The sequence below is a fragment of the Cyprinodon variegatus genome, unplaced genomic scaffold, assembly GCF_000732505.1.
Source record: "Cyprinodon variegatus isolate N-32 unplaced genomic scaffold, C_variegatus-1.0 Scaffold137, whole genome shotgun sequence".
In the NCBI taxonomy this organism is placed as follows: Eukaryota; Metazoa; Chordata; class Actinopteri; order Cyprinodontiformes; family Cyprinodontidae; genus Cyprinodon; species Cyprinodon variegatus.
Genome location: NW_015150590.1, coordinates 1408357 through 1421669, shown reverse-complemented (window position 1 = coordinate 1421669; position 13313 = coordinate 1408357). Strand labels below are relative to the sequence as shown.

Genomic DNA, 13313 nt, shown 5'->3' with positions numbered 1-13313 from the left:
TATCGGACTATCCCTAGTTAAGACACAATATGTTTCAACATGTTGAAATACTAATTTTGAAAAGTTAATGTTATTCATAACTTTGTATTATCTCAGTTTATATGTTTTTGTTTACTAAAGTACCTGGTTATTAACTCAAGTAATCGGCTAGAGTTGTCCATGCTTGGCACCTTTTACAGACGTTTTGCTTGAAGTTTGTCGCTTTAGTTTACAACAAAGCTACTTCAACGAGGTAATGGTACATTACATTCAGTCATTCACCCATTAATGCACCATTCACACACTGATGGGTGGCGTGGTAATGACTCAGTTACTTTTTGCAGTGTAATTAGTTTTTTCTAAGAGGAAAAAGTGAAGTGCTCAGAGAAAAGCAGCAAGAGGTAGCAGTTCTTTAGTTTACTCCATACAACTGGACAGATTTGACTTTTAATGGTGTCCGTTAAAAAGACTAAAATCTTTGACTAGCTTTTTAAAATCTAGCTGTTTATAAGCTATGCCTTTCTAATCTCTTTTTGCATTTTCACACCAGTAACCCCCATACATCAGTCCTACGAGTTTCCCCTTATATGCAAATGGTGGTTAGTATGTTCTGTTATCTTTTACAGAGAGACACTGACAGCCCGTTGCTAACTGGATCATCAGCAGCGTCTGATTGGGCGATTAGGGTGAGCCAAAACAGACTGAAGATTTCAGACTGAATGAAAAATGTTGTCTTCCTAATGTTTTCATTCTCTTCTAGCCTGATGAAAAGGGGAAGTTTGAGGCGATATTTGAAAGTCTATCCCCTATAAAAGGTCTCCTATCTGGTGACAAGGTCCGACCTGTTTTAATAAACTCCAAGCTACCTCTGGATGTTCTGGGAAAGGTAATATACACCCTGTATACCGCTGTATAGTTGAACATTTCAAAGCAATCAGATGTTGAGTATTTTTCGTTGTCTAACTATAGATTTGGGAGCTTAGTGATGTTGACAAGGATGGACATTTGGACAAAGAAGAATTCACTGTGGTATGTGTTTATTTTTATTTGTTTATTTTTTAGTTTTTTACTGTTGCCTTAAGATAAATGTAACATGACAAAGTTTTTAACAATAGTTGTTTTTATCATGTTCCAGGCTATGCATCTTGTATATCGTACTATGGAGAAGGAGCCTGTCCCAAGCAGCCTGCCCTCCTCTCTTATCCCACCTTCCAAAAGGAAAAAATCAGCACCAGCCCTTCCGGGCGCCGTGGCCGTGTTGCCTGGCCTTGGATCCAGCCCCATTGCTCTCAAAGAGACTCTGCGGAGCTCTCCTTCTCTTAGAAGCTCCACTCCTCCTATCGGGAGCACTGTTCCTGCTATGGGTGGCTTTAATCCCCTCAGCCCCAGTGCTGTCAAACTGTCTCCACAACACTCCTTTAAATCCAGCTCAGCATCCACTCCAACGGTACGTTAACTTATGATGCTTTTTTTTTCTGGGTTCATTAAGGCTGAAACATCGGATTATAATCGATTATTGAAATAATCGTCAACTAATTTAGTACGGTAATCGATTAATCGTTAACTGGAGTATAGAGACTCTAACACACGCCTTTAGCTGATACAGCAACCCACTAAGAGCAGTAATGATACCAAGCTGATACATAAACATTTTGCGTTTAAAAATAAAAAGGTCCGTTAAAATGCTCTATCCAGAGTTCCTCAAGTAGAAACTTTTGAGTTTTCGTTCAAAGAACCTTTTGCTATCCGATTATCAATCAATTTATCAAAAAAATAATCAATTAGCAAAATAACCATTAGTTGCAGGATTAGTGGGCATCAATATCAATTCATTAGAGACTTTGACTGATGATTGTTTTTGTTTTAAATTTCACAAAAATTAGAATTTAAACGGAAAATTTAAAAAGTGTATAATTATGAGGGTTAAAAATAATTTAAGTTCTTTATTTTCAGTTTCCTTTTATAAAGGATTTTACAGGAATTATGTTTGGTGTTTATAGAGACTTAATGAAGTTCACAGACATAAAAAGATTGCTTCTCAGTTTTTATTAGTTTCTTTTATTATTATTGGATATGAATTGCAAAATTTTATTTCATTTATTACAGCTTTTGATTTGGGGAAAGTTTGGGTTGAAAAAAAGCTCTGCTTGTGTATTGGTTTGTTTTGCTTCTGCAAATAACAATTTAACTTGTTTAAAGTAGTGTTACAGGTTCTGATCTGGGAGTTTTGGAGAGTCTAGTAATTCATGTATTAACTTTACTGTTGCCAACAGTAAGACTTGTTTTACCACATTGTTGAGGCTATTGTATGAACAACTGTTTGTTTCTCCTGCAGGGATTTTTTTCACCCGTGAATTTTTGAGAAACTGTTTCCTGGAAAAGGAAACAAATGGTATCACCAAAATACTTGGGACAAAAGAAAGTAAATGTCGTTGGTCCCGGAATCTTTGTAGAACATACATTTAACTTAAGATGGTTTGTCTTAACGATCACTCTGATCATCTTCAGATTTATAAAAAATTATACGATATCCCTTAAGTAAATCTGACCTGAACCATAAATGGGTTTAATTCTTTTAGATTATATCCATTTGATGTTGAATTTAAAGTTTTTAAAACTTACGAACAGAAAAAAGTAATAAAATACTTAAAAAATAGCAAACCATCAAGCTGATTGGTCGGTTCTTAAATGGCACTCAAACTCTGTAAACATCCAGCAGTAAAATTTACACATTTTCTTTTTATTCAGAGCAGATTTGGATGAAAGCAGTCAGTGTTTGTTGAATTTTTAGTAGTTGACCCTGTTAACATTCAAATCAAAGGCGATTTGAGCAGCAAAAAAGCGTCTGCTGCTTCATCTTTAATGTTTGTCCACAGTAAATTATGTACAAATGCATCTGATGCTTGTGGTGCTCTTCTGTTAAACAGCTGATTGGCTTTGCTATATTTGGTGATGTAAGTGGGCAAATAGCAGTTTTAATTAGTTTTTAAGCAACAAAGTAGACTTCAAAAGATTGTCTGTGCAGTCAGTTCTTCAAGATTATGATCCTGCCTTAAAGGTCCCATATTATGCAAAATTCCCATTATGAAAATTTTGTAACAGCCATGTGTCCTGAAGCTTTTGTATGAGGTTAACAAAGAATGATAACCCTTTCACCGCTCTCACTGCCTTTCTCCACCTCTTAGTTAATGTGCGCTCAAAAGGGTCAGTTTGGAAATCTTTCCCCTGATGATGTCATAAAGCGAATTAAACTGTCCAGAACGGTCTGTAGCAGCCCATCAGTCAAGCTACAGCCTTCATCTAATGTATTATTTCATCCTCCCAGCCACTATCTTTACGAACCTTGACTGGTTGTCATGGTTACGGGTTGTGGGTGCGCTGACTCTGGGAGGACAGGGTTTGGGAAAGCCAAAACGGTTCATCCAGAGGAGGGCTGAGTACGGAGATTTTCTGGTAAAGCCTGTCTGCTTAATCTGAGAGTAATTTCCTTGCACAAATGACAAAAACATGCTCTGATGGCCGGTTTATTAATATTTTTTATTTTCAAATGTAGCATAAAATTTTAAATGTTATTTTGCTGTCAGGGCCGTGCAGACCTCCTCACAACGGCAATAAGGGACTTTATGCTGATGTTCGTGGCGGCTAGAAGAGAACATTAGTGTTTTTCAGATATGTGGAACAAACTGCAGACACCAGTATATTAAAAGTGAAAATATTTTGCTGGCAGGTTTCAACATTTTAAGGTAACTGAGGCAATAATGAGGCAAAAATACTGCTCAGGGAAGCAGTTGTTACCACTGCTGCCTTGCAGCAACAAGGTTCCGTGTTCCAAGTCCCGCCCCCGATGTTTCTGTATGGAGTTTGCATGTTCTCCTAAGCATGCATGGGTTCTCTCAGGGTACTCTTCCCACAGTCCAAAAACACGAATGTTAGGTTAATTGGTTTTCCTAAATTCTCCTTAGGTGTGAGTGTGTGCGTGATTGATTGTTTGTCTCTGTGTTGCCCTTCAATGGACTGGTGACTTGTCCGGGGTGTACCCCACCTCTCGCCCATAGACAGCTGAGATTGGCACCAGCACCCCTCGCGACCCCAGTGAGTGATCAAACAGGAAAAAAGAATATTCTTGACTTTTATGGAGACCTATTAGAGTTTTACCCGGTTTATATATACAGCACAGACCAAAAGTTTGGACACACCTTCTGATTCAAAGAGTTTTCTTTATTTTCATGACTAAGAAAATTGTAGATTCACACTGAAGGTATCAACACCATGAATTAACACGTGTGGAATTACATACTTAAAAAAAGTGTGAAACAACTGAAAATATGTCTTATATTCTAGGTTCTTTAAAGTAGCCGCCTTTTGCTTTGACTTCTACTTCGCACACTCTTGGCATTCTCTTGATGAGCTTCAAGAGATAGTCAGCCGGAAATGGTTTTCTCTTCACAGGTTTTAAGTGGGATTTCTGTTGTGTTGTACAGAAGTCAGGTGGATAAATAGATGATAGTCCTACTGAATAGACTGCATCTGCTGCCTGTGAAAGGTGTTATGTGCCTCAGATGCTGAAATGCTCATGAGGAGCTGCCGCAGCTGCTCAGATACTTCAAGGTGCGCTGCACCTGCTGCTAGAGACGTGCTGCAGGTCCTTCTGATATGCTTCAACCATAGACTTTGCATGTAAACCGACTGCTTCTGCCTCTGAAACTGCATTCAGTGTGAACGTACCATTATATCCAAGACTTTAAAAATTCCATGTTAAAAAATTTTTAAAAATGCATACAGAGCCTTGCACAAGTACTAATACACTTTGAATATTTGCATATTTTTTCACATACAACTTCAATGTTTTTATTTAATAAATTTCTACAAATGTAAATTTCAAGTCCTTTCCCAGATACTCTGCTATAGTTTACTTAAGATTAAACTCAGGTTTGTAACATGATTGTGATTCAATCTAATCAGAACTTCAAAACAACCACAGGGGGCGCTACTGTACTGAAATGTATTTCCCTCAGCAAATCAGAATCAAATAAGTAGATCATTTTTAGAACTTGGTGTGATTCTCTGGAGGTCATTTAGCCTTTGGATTCGCTCTACTGGGGCCTAAATATTTACTAGTTTATGTGGTTTGCAGCTTCTAATAGTTTAACAAATGTTTTTCAAATATTGGTGTTTATGTATTTACATCCCACTTTATCCAGCCTCAGACACACAAAGTGGTACCATAATGGTCTCGTGACCCAAACTACTGGTCAGAATATTGTTTTAAAATGCTCTCCCAAAATCATTGTCTTTGACTCATCTGCTTTGTTCGTTGGTCTCCAATAAATTTCCAATCTTCACAGAGCAACTGCAGGATATTAACAGAAATTTAACAAAACACTTGGAAAATGAAATTAATCGCACTAGGTTTTATTTAGAGGTGTCAAAGTAATGGGGTCTGAAAACAAATGTATACAACACTGAGGATTTGTAATCATGAATGTCTTAGAAAAGCCAAGCTTTATTGCATTTTACTTCATTGCAATTTACATTCCTAATGAAATTGATTCAATTCTTAAAGTTGAAATGTGACTGAATGTTGATGGACTGTTATACTTTTATAGCTGTTTAAATCAATGCATGTTGTATTGGCGAAAGGGGCATTAAAGATTAGATATATGCTCTAATTTTTAATGTTGTTACCAACAGGCTGCAGTGAACTGGGTGGTACCTGTGGCCGACAGAGAAAAATATAGGGAGCTTTTCAACAAAACCGACAGCGATGGGGACGGCTTCATCAGCGGGACGGATATTATTGAGATCTTCATGCAGTCCAACCTTTCTCAGACGATGCTGGCGCAGATCTGGTGAGTCCACCTCTTAGTCCAAAGCAAGTGTGCCGTCAGATGCTTCTAAAGGCATGAAAAAACGCACACTGGAAAAGGCGCTGAAACTATAAATGTCTAGCACTAAAAATATCCTATTTTAAAAACAAAATGTTCTTGCTGCTTAATACATTTTTTTTTTATTTCTTTTTCAATGTTATATTTTTTTCCAAAAACTGATATAATAAGTAGATTCACAGGTTTAAGCAAAACTACTTAGTTAAATTATTTTTTTCGCGTTCAAAACAGCTGAATTTGTTTGTTTATTTAAGCAAGAAGTTTTGCAGCCTGCTGACAGTGTGCAGAAACAACTAAAATTAGACGCAAGAAGAATCAGTTTTAAAATGCAATAGGTCTTAAATCTAAGCAGAAGACCAGCTGCATATCTCCATCTTAAGAATGTTTTATTTGACCTTAAATTGTTTTGTAATGTGTAAACACAGACAAACTTGTTTACGGTCCCTGTTAATATGGTTAATAATCCAGGGTGTCCAGGGTGAGGTGTCAGCTCCCCCATACCAGGCTATACCCCGTGCTGTGATTTCATAGTCACCATAAGGGTGCCTTGAACAGCTCTTTGTCCGACCCTCAATCCAGAGGCTGTTTGCATTGAGAGACTCTACCAGGGGTTTTAAATCCCCAGACAGCATAGCCTCTGGGATAAGGCTGAAACAATTCATCGGATTCATCGATTATTGAAATAATCGTCAACTAATTTAGTGATCGATTTATCGTTACCTGGAGTATAGAGACTGTATAATATTCTTTTAGCTGTCAGAACAACACATTTAAGGAAGTAATTATATCAAAATTGTAAAAAGATATATATACATTTTGCATTTAAGATAAAAAAAATGTTTTTCCATCTGTCAGTATGCTCTATCCAGAACCCCTCAAGTTTTAGTTTAATTTAGTGAAAAATCTTCTTTAAGGAACATTTGGCTATCCTATTAATTTCGATTACGATTCCATTTGCAAAGTAATCATTAGCTGCTGTCCTACTCTGGGATAATCCAAGCACTGAAACCTGTCCACCACCTTAAGTTGGCAGTTTTAGGCGTTTTACTTAGTCTATGGTAATTACCCTAACTTTTGGATCCAGCAAACCTGTGAAATATCTGATATATGCATCATAGTAACAGGGAGCAGACATTGTTGAGGCATAATTCTAGCCTGTTTCTTTCATAAATTACTCTTAGACCCTTTGGTTTGTGAGCTTTTTAATTATTCCCAGTCAAAATACGTTATTGATTTTATATATATAAATACGTTAAGTCACCTAACTGATTGCACCACCTGAATCTCTGCAAGCTGTGATTTAGACATTTCAAACCATCTAAAAGTTTAGCATTAATCTGTGAGGCGTTTTAGTCAGAGGTGTCAAGTAACGAAGTACAAATACTTTGTTACTTTACTTAAGTACACTTTTTAGGTATCTATACTTTACTCCATTACTTATTTTTCTTCCTACTTTTGACTTCTACTCGTTACAATTTCCAATAAGTTTCTGTACATTCTATTCTTTACATTTTTAAAACAAACTTGAGTAAAGAGATCAAGTTGATACTTCAAGTGTTTTTCGAGTGTTTTTAAACTGCAGTATCTATACTTCTACTCAAGTAACTAATGTGTGTACTTTTGACACCAATGGTTTTACTACCTATCCTCAGAAAAAAAGTTTGCAGGGTTTTTCTCTTTTAAACTCTTACTTCCTTTGCACAGGGGACTCGCTGACACAAAACAGACAGGCAAGCTGACACCAGAGCAGTTTGCTCTGGCCATGCATTTCATCCAACAGAAGGTGACTAAAGGCATAGACCCCCCCTCAACTCTGACATCAGATATGATCCCCCCATCAGAGAGGACTGCAGGATCAGCTATGGGTCTCGTGAGTCTGAACTTTATAAGCTCTCCATAAATCCGTCTCTGGCAAAGTCTGATTTGTGACATGAAATCTTTTCCTTTAAGGTCATGTAAAATATTTATGAGTAGATTGAATGGTGTTCTGTCTCACTCATAAACTAAAAACTACTCATAAATACTCTACAAAAACCACTCCCAAAATTTGACTAATTTCTCAAAGTATGTGTCTTTGCTGCATGGTGATTTTGCACAAGTATTCACACCCTTTTCACCTTTTGTCCTATAACCACAAACTTTCTATGTATTTTGTAGAGAATTAATAGACTAAAACCAGTTAGTGCATGTTTTTTGAAGGGAAAAAATGGCTAAATTTAAAATAAAAAATTGCATAAAAAGTGTTGCATGCTGTAGCCGTGTTGACTCTAATAGCCTTAAATTGAATTCAGGCTAAACGGTTACCTTCCTGGTAAACGAATGGAGTCCATGTGTCAATTTAATTTCCGGTTCTCAGGACTGTTGATGAATGTTAACGGAGAAATAACATCGGGGAGATCAAGGAACAGCAGGAAGGTTGGGATGAATTTGTGGAAATGTTTAAGGCAGAGTCAGGTTTTTAAATAGGGTAATTTATAGAATATTTTAAACAGAGCTGGCAAAGAGCTTTTACATGCGAAGCTTTCAAATGATAACCCTGCAGTAACTGCAGAAGAGCTCATATCTGGACAAGACATTTGATTAAAAAGGTTGATTTTACTTACAGATTAGTTGTGCATGTCACAAATCTGGCATTTATGGAAGAGATTTGCAAGAAAACATAATATAAGAAATTGACTTTAAAGTTTGCAAGCCTCATTTGGGCAGAAGCATGTCCAAGAACCTACTCTGATTAAAAGAGGACTTAATTATTTTGCCTTTACGCAAGCTGCTCTGTAAAGCAAAAACCAAAACATCCTTGAACCTTTCGTCCCCCTGAACACAACTTCTCCACAGAGATTCATGGTGGTGGCTGGATAATGTTGTGGGCACTGAAACTTGTCAGAGTTGACGGGGACATGAATATTGCTAAATATACGGTGGCCCTTAAAGATAAACTGTTAGAGGTTGCAAAGGATTTAGACAACAAAGTGGATCTTCAACTTCCAGCTGGACGACACCCCAACCATACAACTAGATCTGAAGTAGTTTAAAGCTGTGGTCTCATACTCCAGTACTGGCCAGTGTGCTGCGACACCTGATTGAAATGCATGAATTATTTTCATTTTGCTGCATGATTATGTTGATTTATCGCATGAAATCTCAAACATTGAAGTTTGTGGGTGAAACATAACTTAAACAGGAAAAAGGTTGAAGTGGGTGAATACTTTTGTTGTATTTGTGGTTTTAATGCCTGTTTTCCTCTTTCCGGATCTCCAATTCAGTATAATGCTTTAACTTTTGAGCCCTTTTCTATCCCGTCTATCAGGGCTATATGGGGATTCTTCCTTCTGTGAGACCAGACCTTGTTTCTGCAGCTAGTATGCTCAGAGTGAGTACTTCCACACACCACCACAAGGTGGTGTTGTTGCTCTATCACATCTCCTGCCCCAGCATGAGAGCAGGAACATACAGCTGTGCTCTCTGACCAAAACCACCTGTTTTAGCAGCTGATGTTTCCTTAGATCTACACATTTCTCAGTAGAAGGAATCTAGAAATCTAGTGGCACAGATTTCCAGAATTCTGTGATTACAGAATAAATTAATAACAATTTCTCATCAAATATCTTCAGTTCTTTGTGTTTTTTATTTTTTTTATTTGGACTAAATCTTTAAAAAAAACATCAATGAATTATCGCAACACAAAGAAAATTCCACTTTCAATATGATGTTAAAGCAATCATTAAGCTCTGTGATAACATTTTCTCTCCACGTGTAATGTAAAAATCCAGTTTGAGAAACAAAACCTTTTAAAATGTCCTCCCCCTCTCTTTTGGGTCCATGTAAATGAAAAGCTTTAGAGAAGCCCTAATTAACATTGGGAGCTCTTTGATTATTTTTCCTGTAAAGTATAAACTGAGGTTTGTAAATAGTTTGTGTTTGTCTGCCAGAGACATAGGCCACAATGATAGTGTCACGCTATGACAGACAGCCTTGATTAATGATGTTATGAAAAACGCTGTATTAGCACTAAAAATATCCAATTTAAAAAAAAAATGTTCTTGCTGCTTCAATAACATTTTTTAAAATTTCTTTTTCAATGTTATATTTTTTCCAAAAACTGATATAATAAGTAGATACACAGGTTTAAGCAAAACTACTCGGTTAAATGATTTTTCTCGCTTTTAAAACAGCTGAATTTGTCTGTTTATTTAAGCAAGAGGTTTTGCAGCCTGCTGACAGTGTGCAGCAACTATTGGAGAGGTTCAGGGCTGCGTTCCTTGGTGTCTTTGGGTCACCTTACTGTCTGAATAAAGCTCTTTAAATCTGCCCAACAGTGGTGTGATATAAAATTTAAATCTTTTAAAACCTTGATGCAGATACTTTGCCTTTGCAGTGGTCTGCATGCATGTCTCGTCATTCATCTATTGTCTACCTCTCTCTCTCTCCCACCAAACTGAAAGAGATGTTGCTGTTTCCTTCCGCTGACTTTTGTTTTCTTAGAAATACCAGCAGGGAGCTCTTCTCTCCGCCTCTATTCTGCTGAGACCTCGTCTCTACTTCATCCCTCCACTTATGTTTCAGAATCATTCCTTCATGTCTTAAATTAATTTGACACTTTTCCCCTCCTGCTGTTGCCCATCTCATGTTCTCTGATCTTTTTTTCAGTCCCTCCCTTCGTCCTTAAATTGTTTCTATGCCTCTTTCCTCAGGACAGCACCAGCTCCATTGGGTCAGTTGAGCTTACAGGCAACAAAGAGCTGGATGACCTCAGCCAGGAAGTAGCTCAGCTGCAGAGGTGAGCAGCAGCACCCAAAGTAGCTGGAGGATCGTTGTGAATTGTCTTCCTCTAGAAAAAAAAATAAAAAATGAGGAATTGTTGGAGTAAAGATTTGTTGATCACTCTGCTTAAGCCATTCTGTTGAAATAAATCATAAGTTTTTACTCAAGCTGACAAGTGAGACAATGAACACTTTATAGAACACAATGCTGCATTGAAGTAGTAGAGGTGTGTTTGATTCTGATGGTGGCATGTCAGGTGATTACTGCCTTTTTTTTCCTCTTAAGTTTGTTGAAAGCAGAAGCTATGAAAACCTTTCACTCTGCCTTTGTTTACCTTTGAATGTTCCGTCTTAAATAGGGAGAAATTCTTCCTGGAGCAAGAGATTCTTCAAAACGAGGAAGCCATTAGACAAAAAAACAGTGATGTTCAGGTAAGGTGAAGCTAAAACATTCACATCTTCATGGGAAAATTTAATTTGAGCATTTCCATTGAAAAGGTTAATAGATACGTTATGCTCATTAATAGATCTTTCAAGCACTTTATCCTCTTCAATGTGATAACTATAGCTTATTATTGAGGAAAAAAGTATTTAGTTTCTCGTAATAGTTAGATTTTATATAAAAGCAACATAAAAAAGGATTTATTTGCAGATTATAAGTCTTATTCAAACAATATCTCTACTTTACATACTATATGCACTCAACACTGCATTGAGGCTGTCCTCTTCATTATCAGGCGAATGGCTTTATGAGGATAGTGCTTTATAGATGCCCTCTGTCTTTTCATGGACTCTCAGGACATGCAGATGGACCTGGACAGAGAGAGCAGCAGCCTTCATAGCCTGGAGGCCCAAAAGCAGGATTCCCAGGGACGTCTGGATGAGATGGACCAGCAGCGCTCCAAACTGGAGGGAATGCTCAATGAACTGAAGCAGAAGTGTCAGGAGGAGAGTCAACAGGTCAGACACTGCTTTTTAAATCATCATGCAAATCCCAAAGCTATAAATGTTAACATTTCTCCTTTTGACTGTAGCTTTGAAAATTTTTGGTGTAATTGGTATTGCAGCAGCTTCTTAAATGTTATTTTAATAGTATAAAAGTTTATTTTGTAATTTAACCCTTGCACGGAGTTTGCATTGGTAGTGCTGCTTTATATTAAAAGTATAAGGGAGGAAGTTTGTTTTCTGAGTGGATCATCTAAATAAGTGGTCCTGATTGTCAATCATGCTGGCGATATGTTTACGTAAGGCCTTCCTACGTGCTTATCCCCATTTTCACTTACCGATGGTGAGTCTGAAAGTAGAAAAATTGCAAATCTTCTTTTAGAAAGTAAGCTTGTATGAGTGGGGAGGGTGGGTCTTTTCAAAAATTTGCGAAGGTCCTCCACTGTACCTTTAAGGTAAAACACAGATGTCATTTGCACTACATTTCAATCAGCGTAAAGAAGATTTATGGAGATTCTCTCCCTTTAAACTTTCACATTCTGAGGGGTACCACTATGTAATGTTGTGAAACTAATTAATTATTTGATTCATGTAGAAATTGATGTGTTAGTTTTCTTTTCTCATTTAAAAACAGAACGGATCTCAAAGACTCAAACATTACACAACGGTTAAAGCTTTGATCTGTAGGTCAAAACTCATTGACTTTATCGTCTTTTTCGGCCTTCCCTATGTAGATCTCTTCTTTGCAAAGCCAAATCCGTTCTCAGGAGACCAGCGTCCGCAGCCAGGAGGATGAGCTGAATCGCACCAAGGCGGACTTGAGTCGTCTGCAGGAGGAGGAGGCCCAGCTGGAGCAGAGGTTGGCCTCCGGTCGCATTCAGCTGGACAGTGTTGTGAAGTCACTGAAAACCACACAGGACGAGATCAATCAGGTCAGGCAAGCAGCTGAAGACAGAAGAACTTGCATGTGTTAATTATTTTCAGTAATTCGGCTGAAAAGTTAGAATAACGTGAATATAATATCTAGAAGGCTTTTTGGTGCACAACAACAAAATGTTTCTCGTAGCGGTTAGGGTTATTTCCTTTATCAGTTAACCACTAACCACTGCTTCAGTTTTAGTTTGCAGAAGAGCAATGATATTCCTCCTTCTAAAGATGTCAGAATTTGTAGTCTTGCCTACATCAGCTTTTAAATGCAGACCATTACAGATAAAACCAAACAGTTTTTATCCACTTTTGATATGTTGTTTTTAGGCTCGCAGTAAGCTTTCACTGATCCAGGACACCCAAAACGAACTGACCAAAACTATTGAGCAGTACAACAGCGCTTTGAGCGAAATCAACAGGGGAAACTTAAGCAACCTGCCGGATCTGAGCCCGGGTTTCACTGAGAGGGAGAATGGAGGCTTCAGAAGCACGGTAAGAAACAGAACTGAGTCTGAATGCAATGTCTTTCAGCCTCCAAAAAAACCCCCAAACTAGGGATGCACGATATAATCGCCCCCCTATCGGTATCGGCCTGTATCGGCCTTAAAACTGAATATCTGACATCGGCCACCCCACCGATATTTAACCCGATATTTGATCAGTTTCTGAGTTTCTAAAGTCTAAAAAATAAAAAAATACTAATTCTTCTTCTTCCTCAAAAACTTCGTTTTTACAGACTTAAAAACTTCTAAAGACAAGGGAAAAAATATTAATACATTAAAATATCCCAATATCTTCATATGCTGATATATTGCCA

The 13313-nt window shown here is 37.5% G+C and overlaps 1 protein-coding gene across 5 annotated transcripts in view; it reads left to right on the top strand.

Moving 5' to 3' along the window:
• Window positions 1–564: 564 nt before the first annotated feature.
• Window positions 565–13313, top strand: part of LOC107085939 (epidermal growth factor receptor substrate 15-like 1) — a 28287-nt gene continuing 15538 nt past the window's right edge. For 4 of the 5 annotated variants that reach the window (XM_015376634.1, XM_015376633.1, XM_015376630.1 and 1 more), the window contains exons 1-12: window positions 565–665; window positions 740–865; window positions 949–1008; window positions 1115–1426; window positions 5671–5828; window positions 7569–7734; window positions 9172–9234; window positions 10556–10641; window positions 10984–11056; window positions 11423–11584; window positions 12304–12501; window positions 12824–12988. In XM_015376634.1, the coding sequence (XP_015232120.1) occupies window positions 567–665; window positions 740–865; window positions 949–1008; window positions 1115–1426; window positions 5671–5828; window positions 7569–7734; window positions 9172–9234; window positions 10556–10641; window positions 10984–11056; window positions 11423–11584; window positions 12304–12501; window positions 12824–12988 (1668 nt within the window). In that variant the 5' untranslated portion in view covers window positions 565–566. The remainder of the gene's footprint in view (window positions 666–739; window positions 866–948; window positions 1009–1114; window positions 1427–5670; window positions 5829–7568; window positions 7735–9171; window positions 9235–10555; window positions 10642–10983; window positions 11057–11422; window positions 11585–12303; window positions 12502–12823; window positions 12989–13313) is intronic. The other variant, XM_015376632.1, reaches the window with a different exon arrangement.